Source organism: Culex pipiens, chromosome 2 (genome assembly GCF_016801865.2).
Source record: "Culex pipiens pallens isolate TS chromosome 2, TS_CPP_V2, whole genome shotgun sequence".
Lineage (NCBI taxonomy): Eukaryota > Metazoa > Arthropoda > Insecta > Diptera > Culicidae > Culex > Culex pipiens.
In genome coordinates, this window is record NC_068938.1 from 49,785,079 (window position 1) to 49,803,677 (window position 18,599).

Consider the following 18,599-nt stretch of genomic DNA (forward strand, 5'->3'; position numbering starts at 1 on the left):
TCAGTTGTCTTGGAAGTGCTCGTCTAAAGGGTTGAAAATGCATAAACTTCAAGTGCAAAATTTTCATATCTGGTAACACTGTACGTAAATTTTGAGTACGCTATTGGATTTTAAGTCAACAAATGCTCAAATTTGCTCATCCAAAAGTTGACTTTTTGTTAAGTTTTCTCTTAGGAAAATGCTTTTCAAAAAATGAGAAGTTTCAAAACTCTCAATAATGAGGGGGTTGCCACAAGCGCAGGGATGGAACAAATGACACATTTTTTATGATGCAAAAACAACCCCATGCCAAATATGAGCAGATTTGGTGAAGGTCGACGTCGGAGGCGTGGTCACCCGGGTGGGAAGCGATGACTCATTTACATATTTTTTTTCTTTTCCTATTGGGAAATTGTCTAAATAATCAGAAAATGCATTGTGTTTTCAGACTCGAATTCATTTTTATCTGAAAAAATTATGACAGTTTGCATAAATTTAAATATTCCTGTTCATCTACATTTTCTTAATTATAGTTAACTAACTTTTTGAACTTTTTAAAATTATAAAAAAATCGTCGTCAAGTACTTTGAACACTTCTCTACCACGGTTTGTACTCTTCATTTTGTAGAAAATTGTAAGACTTATCAAAGTCACCCCGGTTTACGGAATATCTAAAAAACGGGTGTAATATGGAGTTACTAACTTTAACTCTAATGCTCCTTATAAAAAATAAGCCACACAAAAGATCCGGAAATAATTTTGCACATCTTGCCGCTTAAGTGATTATTACCAGCATCAGTAACATGGAGACCACATCCCTGCGCAAGTTTTGGTATGTAGACATTCAACCTTTGTTTTTTAAATGTTTTTTTTTCAGTTTATCAAATTTTAAGAAGCATTTAAAAGTGACCTTTTTACCGCCGCCTTACATTCCAGACCCGATTATCCGAAGGCCTTGGAAAAAATCGAATGACGAAAAGCCTTTGCTTTGTTCTAGAAATCAGGAGGAAATCCAGTTTTTTCGTGATGTGAGGGACAAATTTGCCTCGCGTTTTTCTCAGCTTGCTGTTTTAGCATATGGGACATTTATGCGTACATGGGCAGTAAACAACTCTGAATTGCTTAAGAATGTTTAAATCCAAGATGGCGGCCAAAATGGCGAGGATGAAATAATGAAAAAAATACTCTTGGTGATGTAATAAACAACACAGAAAAAAATGATGGTAATATTCTTCAGAAAATGGTGACAGATTTTGTGTCACCAGAAAATGATGAATTTTTATCAGTTTTTGATGAATATTCATCTGGTTCACATTTTTTTGTGAATCAACTATTCAAGTTTGTCTTAAACGGGGTCACAGAACACGAATTTACTGTTCGTTAAATGATTGTGTGTTTGTTCATGATTCGATTACTCGAAATACCGCTGGTTCGCTGTTATACGGAAAATTTAATAAAATGATCAAATTGTTTTGGCCTCAAAATAGCCCCTAAAATATGGAACCGATCGTTTGCTTCCACACTTTCACTTAAAATTGAGAAAGTTCTATAAAACTTTCCAGCGTCCTCAAAACTGGTCTAAAACGTGTTATTTGCTCGAAAATGCTGAATATGCCAAAAAGCATCGAAAAAATAATTTCAGGAACAACTTTTACCAAGATATAGTGGTCCTTATAGTGGTAATTAGATCATTCTGAAAATTTTCTTTCCTTCCTTTCTTTTCGTAAAAGTTCTAATTACCGGAGGAAAGATACCAATGCTGAAGGTTTTTTTTTTTCAGTTGCAACAAGTGCCACAATTTAAGATTGATCAAAAAGTCAGAAAAATTGTCCAGATTAGTAGTGGACTATTTCGCAGTCTTCGGCAAAGATGTTCTGGTGGAACACAAATGATAAAAATAATAAAATAAAATGTTAGGGAACTTATTGTTTGGTAATAAGGACTGTCATCAATAAAAAATAATTTAACTATTAAGTATTAATTTCTTTTTGTTCTATTGTTCAACGATGAGTCGATTTGCTTAGATTTCCACCTTGTTATTTTATTTTCAATTGTTCTTCATGGTCATAGTATAATTAATATTATATGTACAAAGCAGTTTGTTTTCTCTAGGTAATATATAAATATATATAGAGAAGATATGTACATTTGTGTGTTTTTTCCTTATTTTTTTTTCTTAATTTGAATGTATATAGAAGAAGCCTCAAATTCCACATTCCCTTTTCCATTTGCTCCTATGCTGGTTACATGGTTTGGGTATGCGTTACACTTCTTTTTGTTAAATGTTTTTGCTTTGTTTTAGTTTTTTTTCCTAGTAATTCATCGCCTGCTGCTCTTTGTTGCCGGTAACACTTTTCATTGTAAGTCTTCTTTTTTTGTTTTAGATTAGCTGGTGATGCTTAAAAGCACTCTCTGTAATGGGGTTTTTGTTCTATTCATTTGAACAAAGCTGCATTTTCAAAGGCTGCTGCATAATACTGTTTTCATTAACGGGTGTGTGTGTGTGTGAGTGTGTGTTTGGATGGCTTGAGGGGTTGTGTAATTTGCGGGGTTTGTTTTCTGGGCAAGGGTAGCGGTCTTTGCGTAACGATTTAAGCCGAATGGAAAATGGGTTCCAATTTTGCTCTGCCGTCCAAGAGTCGTGCTCCGTGATAGTGGAGTCGACCTCCTAATTTGTGCTTCTAACAACGCGCCGTTCTCATCCTCATTTCACTTTGAAATTGAAAGCCAGATTCCAATTTCGAATGCTTCGAATGAAAGTTTGATCAACTTAGGGGACAAATGTGTCTGGTATATGATTGTTTTTAAAATGTACATTTTTTGTTTTAATTTTTATGAAGACCGTTTTACTCGTCCCAGTAGGTTCCACAAAACTGTACACACTTAAGTTTAACATGTTTTCCATGGGTTGATTTCACCAGGAATAGAGCAAAATTTGATTTGTCCTCAAAATGTGTAACATAAAACGATAAATCAAAGTCTTCCTTCCCAACTTTTAACTAGACAGAAAACTTGGCACTACGCAGTGACACTTTCGTGCTTTCTATTTTCGCTCGCGAAAAGATAACGAAAGTACACTCAAAAAAGTGAATTACACATTTATATATTCGAACGGAAACATTCACATCATTCTTTCTGTTGCTGTTTATGACATTCAGTTTTTTTCTCCTCTAGTTTTTTTTCGCACCGATCCACGTGCAGCCGTTGCTGCGTCCACACGTGGCCCGCCGCTGGGGTTTTGCTACACTTTACACTTCTCAACTTGGTTGATTTATGGTTGTTTGCACTTAACATCTTGCAAGGTTTAGGTTTTCGCTATCTTCATTCTAATTAAAAATATACTTTTTTAAAAAGTTAGTTATTGTCAAACTTGGTTTTTGTTCTCTTCATATCGTGTGCTTTTGTTTTTCCTGCTTTGCTGCAATCAACTTTTTTTCTTTCTATCTTGTTTTCATTAGTAACACAGATTATATCGTTTATTCATCTGTTCGCATGTCGGAACATTGCTAGTTTGTGTGTGTGTTTTTATATGTGTGCATGTGTCTGTATATGAGTGGGCAAATATACAAAAAGCGGCCAACGACAAAAAAACATGTACTAACGAGTTGCGCCTCCACCACGTGCAATGCCCAAATGGGGACGCACGGTCAGCCACATGGTAGCAGCTGCAATCCCCCATCAATCAAGAGCTTAATTCCGCTAATAGTGTGTGTGTGGGGCTTCCTGGTGTGCCGGATCGATAATGGCGGGCCAAACTTTTGGATTTTCCCTGCCCAACCACTCTGGAACGGCATCCCCTTGATTTTCCGCGTGGGAAGCTACACGCAAAATTTGAACTGATGAAGCTTTTGTGTTTTTACCTCAAAACTTAGAAAAAAAAAATCTCGTTTTTATCTAGGGTCTATAACTTGATGAGCAAATTTATTTCAAATAATCTGGATAATTGTATCAATGAGATACTTGCATTCGAGCAGTTTGTAAATTTTCCTGAATAGTATTTCTTATTACCTGTCATTCCAATCGCTCGAATTGAATTGCCATTTCGACTCTAGGTTACGTTTTTCGAGCAGTTCTGACAGTTTATTTCCAGATGTTGACATTTATTAGAGAAAGCTTTTAAAGTGGTGTTTAGCAAAAAAAAAAAAAAAAGAAACGATTCAGAAACATTTTAAAAAGTTCATAATACATGTTTTGGCTGCTGGAATTAACAACTGAAATTATGTAATATGAGTTGTTTATTTTTTTTTATCAAAAAATATTAAATTATTCTAGAAGAAGTTTTGTAAAAAAAACTAACTTTTTCAAGCAGTTTTGACATAATTTTTTTCTTAAACTGCTCGAATTTACCAATCAAAATTTTGAGTGTAGCCCATCCAGAGCGCAACCAAATGCCTCCTTCTCGATGGCTTGTCGTGCGGTCGATTCCATTGACCCGTCAACTGGGGCCAGAAATTGGGTCACGGAAAATGGGGGATGCTGCTGCTACTGTTTTTTCCGGGACAACACACCGAAACGGGGTTGATTGGGCAAATTGTTTAATCTTTTTGTCGTGTGTTGTTTCACTAGCATAGCACAGTAGAAATAATAGGCCCTTTTCACGTTTAGTTTGTATATCTATCTAGTAGTTAAATAGTTCGATTATCGATGTGTTTGTTGTTTGCTTCTATTGTATTTTTATTTTGTTTTCAGATTACGAAATTTGTGATGTTTTTTTTGTTGTATTGTTAAGTTTTACAGTTTAGTTCGTTTAGGTACTGATTTTTATTTTTGTGTGACTTTTTTCAAATATTTTCCTATACATATTGCATCGTTACTGAAGGTGTATGTCAGGGGTTTATGAGAGGATATTTAATAATTGTTTACGTGACTAAATGTTCGCGCCCAAAGCCGATGTTCTGGGAAGGCTTAGCCATATTTTGTACCCGGAAAAAGGGCATACTGAAGTGGGCTGGCGTGAGCCTCTAAATAATTGAGTCGAGGGTTGACGATTCGTCGAAAATTTGCCAATTCAACCCATGGTTCTGGTAATTATACCTGGGATTAATTGGTGTAATCACGAGTTCTTTTTTATGTTTTCGGGCGAATTTTGCACTGGAATTTTGTCGTCGAAGCGAATTAGTGCACGCGATGACCTCGTTTCCTGGGGTTTTCCGGAATCGAGCAGTTTTATGACAGTTTATAGTTTGATAGAAGAACATCAAACGAATCGATTAAGTTGTCAAAATTGAGTAACGGATTCGAGTCGTTGAAATGACAGAAATACACGATACGACAACACGATTGACTATACAATCTTTCTAAAATTTTGAGGTGATTGTACAAGAAACAAATGACTCAAAAGCGGTCTAGTTTTAGGAACTGTCAAAACTGAAAGTTTTGCTTTTTGGAAAAAAACTGCTCGAATGCCGACATTCCATTAGTTAATAACTTCAAGAACATATTTTGACCATTTTGCAAAGACTTTCCTACATCCCCCGGAAACACGTGTCTGCCCACGGTGAGTTCCAAGAAGATCAGATGGTCCCACATGTGGTGTGCGGTGATAATTAGTTACACGGACAATGGCTCGCTGGCCAAAAAATTGCTGGCCTCGGAATGTGCGCTCGTTCCCCAAGGTGCTCTTCCTAGTGGCACGCAAGTGAAACACCCCGGGAAGGTCTCCAAAGTTGGTTCCGGGAACTGGAGTTACCCCCCGGACATCAATTATTAGCCGGCGGGGCGAAAACAGTTAGTTAGCACCAATTTTTCAATGTTCATAAATTAACAAACTAACCACCACCACTTCAGGGTTGTGAGAAGAAAAAAACAGTCCTTCTGATTATTGGGAAAAGTGAAGGGGGCTTGAGGAGCAGGAACGACGAGGGGTCCGATTGACGTCATCGCGCAAATGCTCTACAGTTGGTGTGTGTGTGCGGAGATATAAATTTTTGATGCTTCTCCACCAGAGTGTCGGGGCAGGGCGGTCACAGGACCAGGACATCGCCGACGGCGGAAGTCCTCTCACACAGGACTCACTCTCCCACGTGTGAGTAGTGTCTTGCTCTCTTGAGTTGTTTTTGCTCCTCGTTCGAAGCCGAGGGGTGCGACAATTGTAATTGATGGGTTCGTATTAAGTTTTTTTGACACAAAAAAAAAAAGGTTAGGAATAATTCAAAAAGCATTTATTGTATGATCTTATTCATTTTGTTAGTAACTTTATCTACCTGTTTCTAAACTATAGAATTACTCAATGCTACATTTAGCTACATCCAGTCCTTGCTCTCGTAGTGAAATTTATGCTTTCGACAATAAATCAAATCAAAAAAACAATCCTTCAACAATTTGCCGACATCTCCTCAAAGATCGGCACCCAAAGATCAACTCGGAATGTGACCTTTTCAACATGAAAGCATCCTCCTCCGGTAGCATCTCAGGTTCTTACAGGTTGTGGGAGTGCTGTGGGAAAGCCGACCAAATGTCAACCGGTGGGCGGTGCTGCCGAGGGGAAGGTGGATGGGGTAAACGGAGCGGAAAATGCGGTGCTTATTTTAATCAGTGCGCACGTGGAAAAAAAACAGAACCCGGGCAAACAGGCAAACCCAAGGCGGTGAATGTCAAAGGTTAACACAAGATTCTGGTCGAAGAAAGGTCGGGGATTCGTGGGATGGTGGGGGTGGCTTTTTGGGGGTTGGGTGAAACATGATTTGTTTTAGGCTATCTGATTTGTTGATTTTATGTACAAATTTTGGAGCCACCTGCCTCTTAATTGGGTTCTCTTTGCCTGATGATACTCCCGAACGGCGCGCCGAGGGGTGACTCCGTTGTGTTTGCTTGTGTGATTGGTTACTAAACGCACACATAACAACACAGCTCGGTAACTTTGAGTTAATTTAATAGTTGTTTCTTTCCATTATCATACCTAATTTTGCGATATATTTTTAGTTTATAATTCCCGGGCAGCAGGTGCAATCGTGACCGAGGGGTCCACCGATGCACGAGCTGCGCTTGTGAGTGTTTTTTTGTATGTGTTTATATTTATTCATGATTATTCTGTATGGGAGCTAGCTGCCATTGGAAGGGTCTTGTCGTCTCTTTCCGCTGATTATTTTCCTCACACGATTTGTCATTTTATGTTTGTTATTGTTTAGTTTCTTATGCTGCGTGTTTTTTTAAATTTATTAAATTCAAAATTTTCTGAGATCTTTTGTTTTCTTATCTGTGAGATGCACGTTAAAGCTGTAAGCGAGATTGAGGACGACCGCTGTCGTGTGTACTTTCCGAAGATAGTTTTTACAGAAAAGTGTGTGTAAAAAATGGTAGAAAAAGCGAAATTTGATCGGCTAAAAATTGACATGATTTAAGTTCTCTTAACGATAACAGGTCGGATGGAACGGGGGATCGGGCGATGGTCGGGCATCGTTCTAGCTTTAAATATTCCAACTCGTAAGGTGAACGATGCCGAGCATCACCCTTCCCTGGATTCTGGAACAGATGTACTGAACTGAACCGACAAGAAAGCTGGTTTAAACTGAGCAAACGTTTTAGCTTTCTCAAAGGTGTTTGGTAGTATGTACAGTTGTTCAAGTATGAAGAGAGTATTTTGTTCGGTTCTAATTGAAAGTAAAAAGGTTACTTAAAATGTTTAAAAATTGTTTAAACAGTTTGTTTTTATTTTTTTGTTTTTATTTCTCTTTTTTCAGTAAATATATATACTTTTATACTCATTAATAATTTGTTTCTTTTTACATAAAGTCAGTCTCAATCAGTGTTTTTTTGTGTCTCTGTGTGGTTATCAAGTTCAATGTGAAGTAGCCCTTTCTGTTAGTCCACACGCTTCGTGAAGAAGAGCCTTTTCCATTTTATAATTTGCCAGTGTGACTCACCGAAACAACGGAAAAATAATCACAAAAATAGTTTCAATTTCTGGTTGATTTAGTTCGTATAAAAAGTTTATCACCAATGTGTTTTTGTGTATTTTTTTTTATTTCCGTAAAGCGGCTTGATCATTGAGAAATGCTTTTGTGGAATTTTTGTTTGTGTGTTTGTGTGTGTATCATATGATTGCATAACATTTGTCTGTTTCGTGGCAACTATGGAGAGATAGAGCTAAATGCTTTAGAAATGGAGCAATTTGTAACCATTTGCTTTCGAGAGAAACACACGCCCTCAGCAAATGTTTCTTGGTGCCAAACCGGCCAAGATGGATTGTTCAGCGGCTAAAAGTAGCTTACAGATTGGTTGCCGGCAGATTAATTAGCTATGCGCACTTACGCCGTCCGCTTGAGTCCGTCCAGCTGCTGGACCAGCGACTCGGCGCTGGCCACGAACCGCTTCTGGAGCCGGCCACTGCCCTGGTGCTTCTGGCTGTCCAGCTGGTGGGACAGCTCGGCGTCCTGTTTAGGAGAGAGGAAAAATTTTGATGTTAGCTTTTATTGTATTAACACACATTTGTTTGAAAATTAACTTTTTGATTTCACATTTCTTTCAAATTAAAAAAAAGAATAAAAAAAATATAAGAAAAAAAAAAACGCATTGATTGACCCCTCGGAAATTGGAAGAGTCAAATGTCAAATTGAGAGTGGTTTGAAAACAAACCGGTTAACACCGGTTTGCAAACAAGCTGAAAACAAACATTGCATTTAACTCATTCTTTAAGTTAACATGCATTGTTTGTTACTATAGTTGTAACAGTAACTAATATTCGAAACTATCTGGATTGTTGTTGACTAAAGCGTCAAATGTAAACAATCAATTTTGATATTAAACGGGACATGTCAAGCCCGTCGTGACTGAGCAGTTGTTCTGATTTTGGCAGAATTCTGCCGAGTTTCAGCAGAATTCTGTCAAAATCAGAACATCTTAACGCTCGACAGATTAAATTTACAAACATCGGCAAATTAACTGCATTTTTCGAAGAGAATTTAGCAAGTTTGTAATTTTTTCCTACCTAGCGTTATACCTCATTCGCACGGGCTAATTGTAGCCGTAATATGTGTTTTAACTCATACAGCTTTGACAGATAAGGTTATAAAAATGGCTATAAAAAGTTACAATCTTGCTAAATTCTCTACGAAAAATGCAGTTAATTGCCGAAGCAAGTTACAAATAACTTTATTCTGCCGAGCGTCAAATTGTTCTGATTTCGAGAGAGTTCTGCAGAATTCATACGAAATCAGAACAACTGCTCAGCCACGTCTGGCTCGACATGTCTCGTTGCAAAAGATGCTGTAGGTCCTATTGCAAACTAGTACGAAAATTGAACGCTTGAAATAAAACAAAAATACATAAAAATCTCTACCAACCTCCAAGTTCTGCTGCATGTTGATGATCTTCTTGATCGTGTCGTACACACTGCCCGGCTTGGCCGCCGTTTTACCGGCGGGCGGTGCCGCTGCAATTACGTTGGCATCCGACCCAGCCGCCGCCGGTTTCTGAGCTTTGTGCAGCTTGCCAAGGTTCACGTTTGCGAAGGGATTCCGCACCGGTGAAGCCGGCCGCGGCAGAACCACCTCCTTCTGGCCGTTCCGTCCGTGGATGATTTCGACGATTGGTTTTAGGGTGGTTGTGGTGCTGGTGCTGGGGCTAGCGGTAGTGGTTGTCGTTGTGGTCGTCGTCGTCGGAGTGACCTTCTTGGGTTGAACGTTTCGCTTGCGGTCCCAGTGGCTCCAGCTGTCGTCGTATTCGTTGTCGTACTCGTAGTTGTTGTACTGCTGGGGTTGTTGCTGCTGCTGGGGACTGTCCTGCTGGAACGAGTCCATGCCAAACTGGGAGTAGTCGTTGGCGACGGAGCGTTGCTGTTGCTGCTTGATGTCTTGCATCGGGTTCGGGGTGTGCACTTGGTACTGCTGTTGCAGGGGCTGGGGTTGTTGCTGCTGGAGTCGGCTGTTCTTTTGCTGGTGGATGAGGGATTTGAGCTCTTGCACTTCTTCGTCGTCTTCGACGGCGTTCTTGGCCATGCTGTTGCGCAGACTGTTGATCTTGTTGAAGGTGTTGCTGGAGCTGCTGCTACTGCTGCTGACGGGAGTGTTGCTGGAGCCGGTGTAGGGATTGACGAAAGCGTTGTAGTTGTTACGGTTGTCGACGTAGGACGGGTTTAGGTCGTAGTACTCCGGCTCGCTGTCTTCGTACTCGTCGTACTCTTCGGCCGATTCGAGTTGCTGCTTGTTGCGCAGGGCGTTCATCTGCTGGTTGTACATGATGAGATTGCGCAGGAAAGTTGAGTCGGGAGCGTGGCGAGGGGGTAGGTTCTCGTACCACTGTTCCGTGCCGACGGGCATGTATTCCCGAGCCCGTTCCCGTTCGTCTTCCTGGAGCATTTCTTCGTGCAGGTCGTCCAGTGGGTTGTTGGACTCTCGGTCGTCCGAGTAGCTGTAGCTGGGGGCATGAGCGTAGTAGTACGGAGTGGGTTTGTACTCTCCACGGTACGTTGGGAGCCCGAACGAGGGATACCGGTCGTGCCGCTGATGCCGTCGGTGCACTACTGGTGGAACGTAGTAATAGTTGTTGGTGTTGCCACCATAGTACCCACTGTCGTCGTAATAATCCGACGCTGCATACTGCGGCATGTACTGTGGTTGACTGTCGTAGTACTGTTGCTGTTGCTGCTGCTGCTGCTGTTGTTGCTGGGGAATAATCTGCGAGTACACCGGCAGCGAGAGTGAGCCTCCGTATTCACTCGGTGGAAGCAGATTAGCTCGTGTGTACCGCTTCGTCCCGAATACCGGGTAGCCCAGGGAGGACGCACTGCAGGTCGCCATCAGAACGGCGTACAGCGTCGACGCTATCAGGAAGCTCTGCATGGTGGAGATACTGTTGCGCTTCGTACACCTGTTGAGGTACACAGAGAAAAGACAAACACGATTGTTGTTGCTGTTGTTCAACTAACTAGCGCGGGGCTGTTCTGTTGAGTCCTCCAAAGTGGTGAGAGAAGGTGAAAAGTCAACGCCGGGAGAACACATACGGTGGTGGTGTTAACAACAACAGAAGTCACGTCGCTACCGTCGGGTCGGGTTGGAGAGGGAGAGAGTGCCGTTGAAGGACACCAGGCCACGTGGACGGGGAAGCAACGGGTGAAACGGGTGGCAATTTGCGTCATCGGCGCTAGACAGAGACGGAACACTCACCCCGTGTGGCCGGGTTGGCCTTCGGGCCCCATCACAGGAGCACTTTGGATCGTGCGCGCAAAACAAGAAAGAAAAAGCACTCTCCAGCACGGGGGTTATTTTGAACCTCACCAGTCAGAGGGTATGAATCAGTAGTTTTTATTTGGCCATAATCGTAACCGTCTATCTTTGGCGACAACGGCCAAGACCTGCGTCACGGGCCGGCCGTGGACCGGTGCCAAGCTCGGATGCTGCCGGGCAGGAGAAAAGCCAAGATGTATGCAAGGATGATGTTGAAGGCACTCCAACAAATGGGGTTTAATGAGGAAAACGGACGTGCGAAGCCGTCCTGTGCTGTTTGTCGGAGCGTGAAACTATTATTGAACACGGGGTGGAGGTTTATTTTTGGAATGTCGACACCACCCATAACTTTCAATTGGGTGGAAATTCCTGCAAACTAGGACAATTGCGTGATATGACACATCATAGAGATGGTGACGTACGAGGTGACGGATGTGGTTGTCACCGCCACCCCCTGGCTAGTAGTACTGGTAATAATAATTTCAATAATTGAACACTAGCTACCGAGTTTGTTCCGGTGAATTGCACGTTCTGTACCTGTGTCATATGCGAGCAAATCGATAGTTTGGTGGGGTTTGACGTAGGTTAAACTTCCTCTATTCCATCATACAATCAAATTCATTTCATCATCAAACTGTGAGGCAATAGATATTGGATTGAGTTAAATTAAATATTTATGATTCATGATAAATTGGTTTCATTGTGAATATTCCCAGACTATTAAATTACTTCTGCTTCTATTTTGGATTTCAAGAACAATACAGATAAATTATTGAGAAAGACGCTAATTAAAGGTATTAATTTCTGTTTCAGTAAAAAATAAAAGAATCAGTTTGTATTGTTTTACTTTTTACTTTCAATTAATCAAGCTATTTTATATGCTATATTTTGAAAAAAGATTTTTTTCTGTCTCAAGCTAAATTGGTTATTTTTTTCAAATTATTAAGTAAGACTCCAAAAAATGCTGTATTGGATTGTATATAATTACTCTTAAATCATTTCCTTAATATTCACGTTTATTTCTAGCATTGCTTGTCTGTTATCCTGAAGAATAAGTTCTCTGCCTTCAATAATCCCGGTTAATGAAAAAAACCGAATCCAAACAGTTTTTTCAAAATTTTAGTTAACAGCGAAGTTAACAGTTTTTTGAGCATTAGGTGTTCTACGGAAAGAAACAATTCTTAAATATAGTCATCTTTTTATCTAATGATAAAAAGATGTCATGTTAACATTAAGTTGATTAATAAACTGTCACTGAATCCACCTTGTAAATGCCGGCCCCAATACTCTTCACGGGTGTTCCCCTCAGGAACAGGGAAAGATTTACTTTTTTTACTTCTTACTTAGTTGTTGGAAAGCTTTACCAAATCAATTGAACAAATTAAAATATTTTTGATTTTTTAATTTAGTATATAAAAAGGTATTGAATTTATTTTTCAAGTCATCTTATAAATTCAGTATATTATAAAATTGTAAAAAAATGAAAACCTAATCATAGTAGTTGTACTCTTTTTTTCCTTCTTTTTTTTGAAATCATTATCCTAATCTTATTTAGAGTTGAAGTAGATAGTACATAAAATAAGAAAAACCATACTTGAGTTTTGAACGTTTCACAATTTTGTAGTGAAGCTAGTTTGAAGATACTTAAATTATTATATAATGCTTGGCTGTTTGAATCTTCTGAGTAGATTTTTGTTAATGTGTAACAATAAAAATAGAGGAAAAATATTATTTTTTGCTAAATTAAAGTTTTATGTTGATAGTTTTTGTGAAAACATCATAGAGCAAAGGCAATAAATTTTACGTTTGCAATTGTAATTCTACACTTAATTTGCTCAATACCGATAATATTTTAATGACACGTGAGCGAGCTAGCAAAATTAGATGATAAGATTTTCAGAATATGTTTTGTTTATAAAATGTATTGGTGCAGGTTTGTTCTGGAGAAATGATTTCGATGTGGATGAAACATAAAAATGTGAATTTATTATAATTCAAATTTGAATTAATCTGTAGTCAAGCTCTTTTAGAAGCTTCAAATTCTTCAGGTGAAAATTTCCTCCCCCCATCAACACCGTTTTCGTCACCAAATCCATCCTGTAGCTATTCACAAGGACAAACCCCCAAACGCTTGAAGGACGTCCGCTCAGAGTTGCTGTGCCGGGCTCGCTCCAGGAAAGCGAAACGAATCAATTGATTTGGAGTCACTTTTTCCTGGAAATGTGACGCCTTCCCAGGGCTCTCGCTAGAAATGCGTCTCTAATTACAAAGAGCGGACTTTTTGCCTCAATGAAAATTGTTTCCACATGGAGACGCATGGTTGAGCACTTTGCGAAAATTTCCCGGAGGGACTAATTTTAGACCGACCTGCAGGGGAAGTCCACATGGGTTCAGTTGACGAAAATTGGGTTAATTCCAGCACTGACATGCAACGCAGAACTCGGTGTGACCCAATAAACGCTGCAGGGTGCAAAGCACATGCGAAAGGGCTTTCAAGTGGTGCACAGGCATTTTGGTGCAGCTGATGGGACGCACGCAACGTGGTGTGTGTAGTTGGGTGACCTATTTCCCTTTGCAACAGGTTACACGATGCTTGGGAGGCCCAGCTGGAACTTACCTAGTTGTTCGGGGTTTTCTGGTGCAGGTTTGGTATCCAAAGATGTTGAGGAACGTTCAACGGTCGATTTGAACCAACCGAGCAATTCCTCAAAGTTCGACACACAAACTATTTAAACAGTTGTTCAATTCACTTTTCACTCTTCACACTATTGCAAACTTTATGTGCAATATCTTGCGGGATTCCGAATCCCAGTTTTTGTCACCCCCGCGTAGGAAGCAAATTTTCAGCTGCGTGGGTGTCCTCGCACACGCACACCACCACTTCCCTGCTCTTCCTGCAGGACCTCCTCAATGCTCCTTATCACTGAGCGCAAACACACACACATACACTGTACACTGGGGGGAGGTTGGCAGGTTCTGCGAGCACTGCTTGCTTTTTTGCTCCTCTTCTTTTGGGTTGCTCACCGCTTGGTAGTCGCTTTCTGAATGTCTGATAACCGACTCCCAGACGGTTCCTTTTATAGATTTCCGTTCGGGTTGCGCGACTTCGGGTTTTTCACCCGAGTGCCGAATCGCCCACACATTCTGAATGAAAAGTTCCCCCCGCGTCCCGCTGCTACCACATTTTCCAGAACCACAACCCACGAGCCGGGAGCTTCATTCAGAGCCGCGAGTCCAGCGTTCCCTTTGTGTTGGTATTGGTTTCGCCATCTGTTTTCCCGCACCGAGCTTTCTTTCATTCACGAAAGCTCGCCGAGCCCTCTCGGCGTTCCGAGTAAAAGCTCCGACCGGCACCGGTTCCGAACTCGGTGACGTAGTCCTCCCCCCAACCCCTCGCGAGTTCGAAGCAGATACTCCCCGAAATGTGGAGCGCAATAGCGGAAAAATCTATTTTTAGCACAGAGCTATATTGCGTCGTCGTGTGGCGCCCTCCTCATGCGCACATCGTCACTATCCTTCCGAACCGGGTCCGCCGGGCGCTCCACCGGTGGCCGCCGCCGGTTCTTGCCGCGTGTTCACAAATCCCGTCAATGAAGCGAATAGTTTTGGGCTTTGGGGCTGCCTTGCCTTAACCGCGCGAATTGAGCGAATTGGTACGTGGGAGGTGTGGTGAAACCATCCCCGGTTTTGCAAATTTTGCTCTGAGGGTAGGGAAGGAAACTCAAAGTTATTTGGATCCCGAAAGAATCCGCTCTGAATCAGTGCGTAATTGACTGGCAGCACATTAGACGGGGCGTTGATATTAGATTCTTTCCTGTTGGTGGAACGCAAATTATGAAATATTGCGGAGTGCCACGCGCACGCATCATCAACCCACGTGTTGTTGAAAATGTGGAGTCGGTTACAGCACGTCATGTTCTGGTGAAATTTCACGAAATTGCTGGCTTGGGGGAAGCTATGTTTGATGTGGCGTTCTTGGAAGCATCAGTTACGAGCCATTGATCTTTGCGTTACTCATGTAAGGGGAGTACTCATATTCGTGCAGTACAATTTGAAAACAGCTGTTCAAGAGTGTAATCACGAGGGGTGGAGATTTGCTTTGAATTGAGAGCCGTTTGAAGGAAAAACAACAGCCTGTAAATTAGGCGAACTATTGCGCGTATTCCCAAAAAAGACACGCGGCAAACCAGCCTCGAAACGACGCGCCGCACTTTCGGCAAATGCGCGCTGTCAAATCTCATACTGCGGGTTTTGTTTTTGTTGGTCTTCTTTTTCGAGTTGCTTGCCATTGTTGCCGGGTATGTTTTTTATTGCACTAAAAGTGCAGAAAATCGCTGGCAACAATGTCTATGGCACATTCTGAAATGCCGCACGGCGTGTTTCTTTGATAGAAACGGACAATATAAGATTTTCAAAATTCGTCCCTACAATCTCGGTGCAATGTTGACACTCTTCAAATGTGGTTCCGATTATATTGTGTGACAATGGAGCATTTCCATTCGAGCAGTTTTTGCTTTTTTCTACAATGTATTCCTTATGGGAGAACTGTCATTTCTACCACTCGAATCGGGTGCTCCATTGTTGCCAAACGCAATTTTAGTCAGAGGCTATTTTGTCAATCTTGCATGCATTTACATTTTTGATTATAACACGGAACTCCGGAAACTAGAAAGAGAACTTGTATCATCTCCAGTATTGCAAATCATCAAATATCATTTGATGAGTTCTGCACCAATACATCAAAGATTATAACGACTGTTACTATACCTTTCTTTTGTCTCGTGATTTCCTGCAATGTCACTCTTCTTTTTTCCTCGAATACGCGCTATCGCCGCTGAGTTTTCGTTATATCGTTCGCGTTGGCGTAATTAAATAAGTGGCGACTTTTTGTGATTAAAAGGTAATATACTTGTTGAAAATCTCAAAATATTATTTTACAAAAACATATTAAATACACTGGAAAGATGATTTTCAATCCCCTCAAAAACTTTCATGAAGGTATTTGGGTAATTCTCCGCCAACTCACACAGCAGTTGCCCTGACCCCTCTTCGATTTGCGTGATACTTTATCCTTAAGGGTAACTTTTGTCCCTGATCACGAATCCGAGGTCCGTTTTTTGATATCTCGTGACGAAGGGGTGGTACGTCCCCTTCCATTTTTGAACATGCCTGAAACGGTGATGAGATAGAAATTTGGTGTATATTATATTATAATTGTCTGCTCTACAACATTGTAGAACATTGTTACACTCTAAAAAATAGCCCTGCAAAGTTAGAAAAAAAACACGAAATTTTAAAATGAAAAATTTTGTTCTAAATGAAAATATGACATTTCTGGGACAATGTAGATTCGAAAAGCATACATTAAATTTCCCTTAAAATAAAATGTTCCAAACAATTTTACAGTCGAGTAACGGAAAATGGGAGAATTTTAGGGAGAAACTGTTTTTAGTGTTTTTCTTTCGATGAAAAATACGTTTTTTCGGAATTCTGAGTAAACCATCAAATCAGGCGTCTAATTTTACATAAAAGTCCCTTTGACACCAAATTTCTATCTCATCACCGTTTCAGGCTGCAAATTATTGAAAAACACCTCTTTTTTCGCTTGTTCAAAAATGGAAGGGGTCGTACCGCCCCTCCGTCTCGAGATATCAAAAAACGGACCAAAGATTTGTGATCAGGGACAAAATTCACGCAAATCGGAGTGGGGTCGGGGCAACTTTTCCGGAATTCGTGTGAGTTGGTAGAGAATTACCCATTTAATGTTTAAAGTGAGTAGAGGTGTTTCAGTTGATTTGGAATTCATAAGGAAATATATTATTATATAGCTCTGCCACAGGCTATATAGAAATTTTAGATGAATGTAGAAGACACTTGAGGATTTTGGAGATCATATTCAATGAAAAAATATCATTCGTTCATTCCCTTATATTTCGATCAAAAACCTATTTTTATCGTAATTGTGGGGCGTAATATGGACATAACTTGTGGGATAATTTGAAAAACTTTTGTAGGGTAATTGAGCACATTCTAAAGGATAAGTTGAACATTTGGTTTTTTGATCAAATTTTCTCCGTTTTGTCCTAACAGACAAAATGGAGTACATCAACCAGAACTTTTGCATCAAGATTACTGTTAGAGACGTTATAGGTTCTTCAAAAGTACTATCCCCTTATGTACTGTCTTCAACACAATTTACAACAAAGTTTAACTATTTTTACTATCAAATTGTTGCAGTATTGAGTCCGTATCAGGGATGGAATAATTGCAAAAAAAATCAATTTCGCTTGCGAACTTTCTTCACCCGCGAAAAAGAGAGGAGGCAAATCACGCAAAAGTAAATCTTTCCCGAAATTCTCCAAGAAAATCAATCTGCTGATGATTTTTTGTGAATTTCCTTGTCAGCACCACTTACTCAATTTGATTACACACATTGCCCATCTACAAAATGTGACAGGTAATTTTTCGACGTGTGACGTTACACTTGCAAGTGTAGTAGTGAAAAAGATGTTCCGCCGAATAATCAAGATGATGATTTTTTTCGATTTTTTTTACCGATCTTTCGTGCGCGAGAGAGGAGAGCCATGCTCCCTTCGGATTTTTTCTCTTGATGAACGTCCAGAGATTTTCTTTTGATGATGATTATGCGATCGCTGGTCCGTATGTTTGATAATTTTGGAATAAGACAATAACTTCCTTGGTTGCTGTGCACCCTTATTTTGTTTTTATTTTGCTCACACAGGTCCAACATTCAATGTCTCTTTACAAAATTTTATTGATTTATTTTTTTAAAATATTTGTAGGATAATCATTAACATTATTAAAAAAACGAAAAATTTCTTTTTTGGATTCAAATAAAACACTGCAAATTGAATTTTACATTAAAAATTGAAGTCAAAAAATCTAGTTAAATTTCTATTTAAAAAAAAACAAAATAAATGACAACACTTTTCTGTACATCAAAGTTGTCAAAATGAATCAAAAACTCGACTTTTTCTATGAAAAAACATAAAAATATGTTTTGATAAACTTTTTGTAAAACGGCCTTTGTTATGCATCGGGACCGGTTTAACGAGTCTTTAAAGATAAATATTAGAACTTTGAGCCAATTTGGTCAAAGCTGGGTTGAGATATCGTGGCACTATTTTTTTGGCAATGATAATAACATTATTTAGGGTTTTAAAAGGGGGTGTCATTTATATCAGTTGTGAATGATTTGATCGAGACACGTTATTGTCAGAAAGGTGGCCTTTAAAAATGTCCTCAAGGCATCAATAAAAAAATGGTGTTGAAAACGGTATCATGAGGAAGTGACAAAATCTCGCAATATATTTGACTTTAAGAACAAAGATCAAAAATAAATTCGAGAATCTTAGCATTTCAACAGCACAAATGAAACACATGTTAAATTCATCAATGAGAATTCTGATAAGGCTCATTCACAGCTCATTGAATGTT

The 18,599-nt window shown here is 39.9% G+C and overlaps 1 protein-coding gene across 1 annotated transcript; it reads right to left on the reverse strand.

The window, feature by feature from the left end:
* Nucleotides 1–1,994: 1,994 nt before the first annotated feature.
* LOC120415973 (myb-like protein AA) lies at nucleotides 1,995–14,174 on the reverse strand. The gene is made up of 3 exons (XM_039577623.2): nucleotides 13,759–14,174; nucleotides 9,261–10,785; nucleotides 1,995–8,351 (listed from the first exon to the last, which is right to left on the reverse strand). The coding sequence occupies exons 2-3, from the start codon at nucleotides 10,755–10,757 to the stop codon at nucleotides 8,226–8,228; spliced, it is 1,623 nt and encodes a 540-aa protein (XP_039433557.1). The 5' UTR covers nucleotides 10,758–10,785; nucleotides 13,759–14,174; the 3' UTR covers nucleotides 1,995–8,225.
* Between the last annotated feature and the right edge of the window lie 4,425 nt (nucleotides 14,175–18,599).

Excerpts from the sequence above, each read along its gene's own strand:
- LOC120415973 (XM_039577623.2), bottom strand. The coding sequence starts at position 10,757 with ATGCAGAGCTTCCTGATAGCGTCGACGCTGTACGCCGTTCTGATGGCG. Across the intron at positions 8,352-9,260 it reads ACATGCAGCAGAACTTGGAG|GACGCCGAGCTGTCCCACCA; the intron begins GTTGGTAGAGAT and ends TCTCCTAAACAG.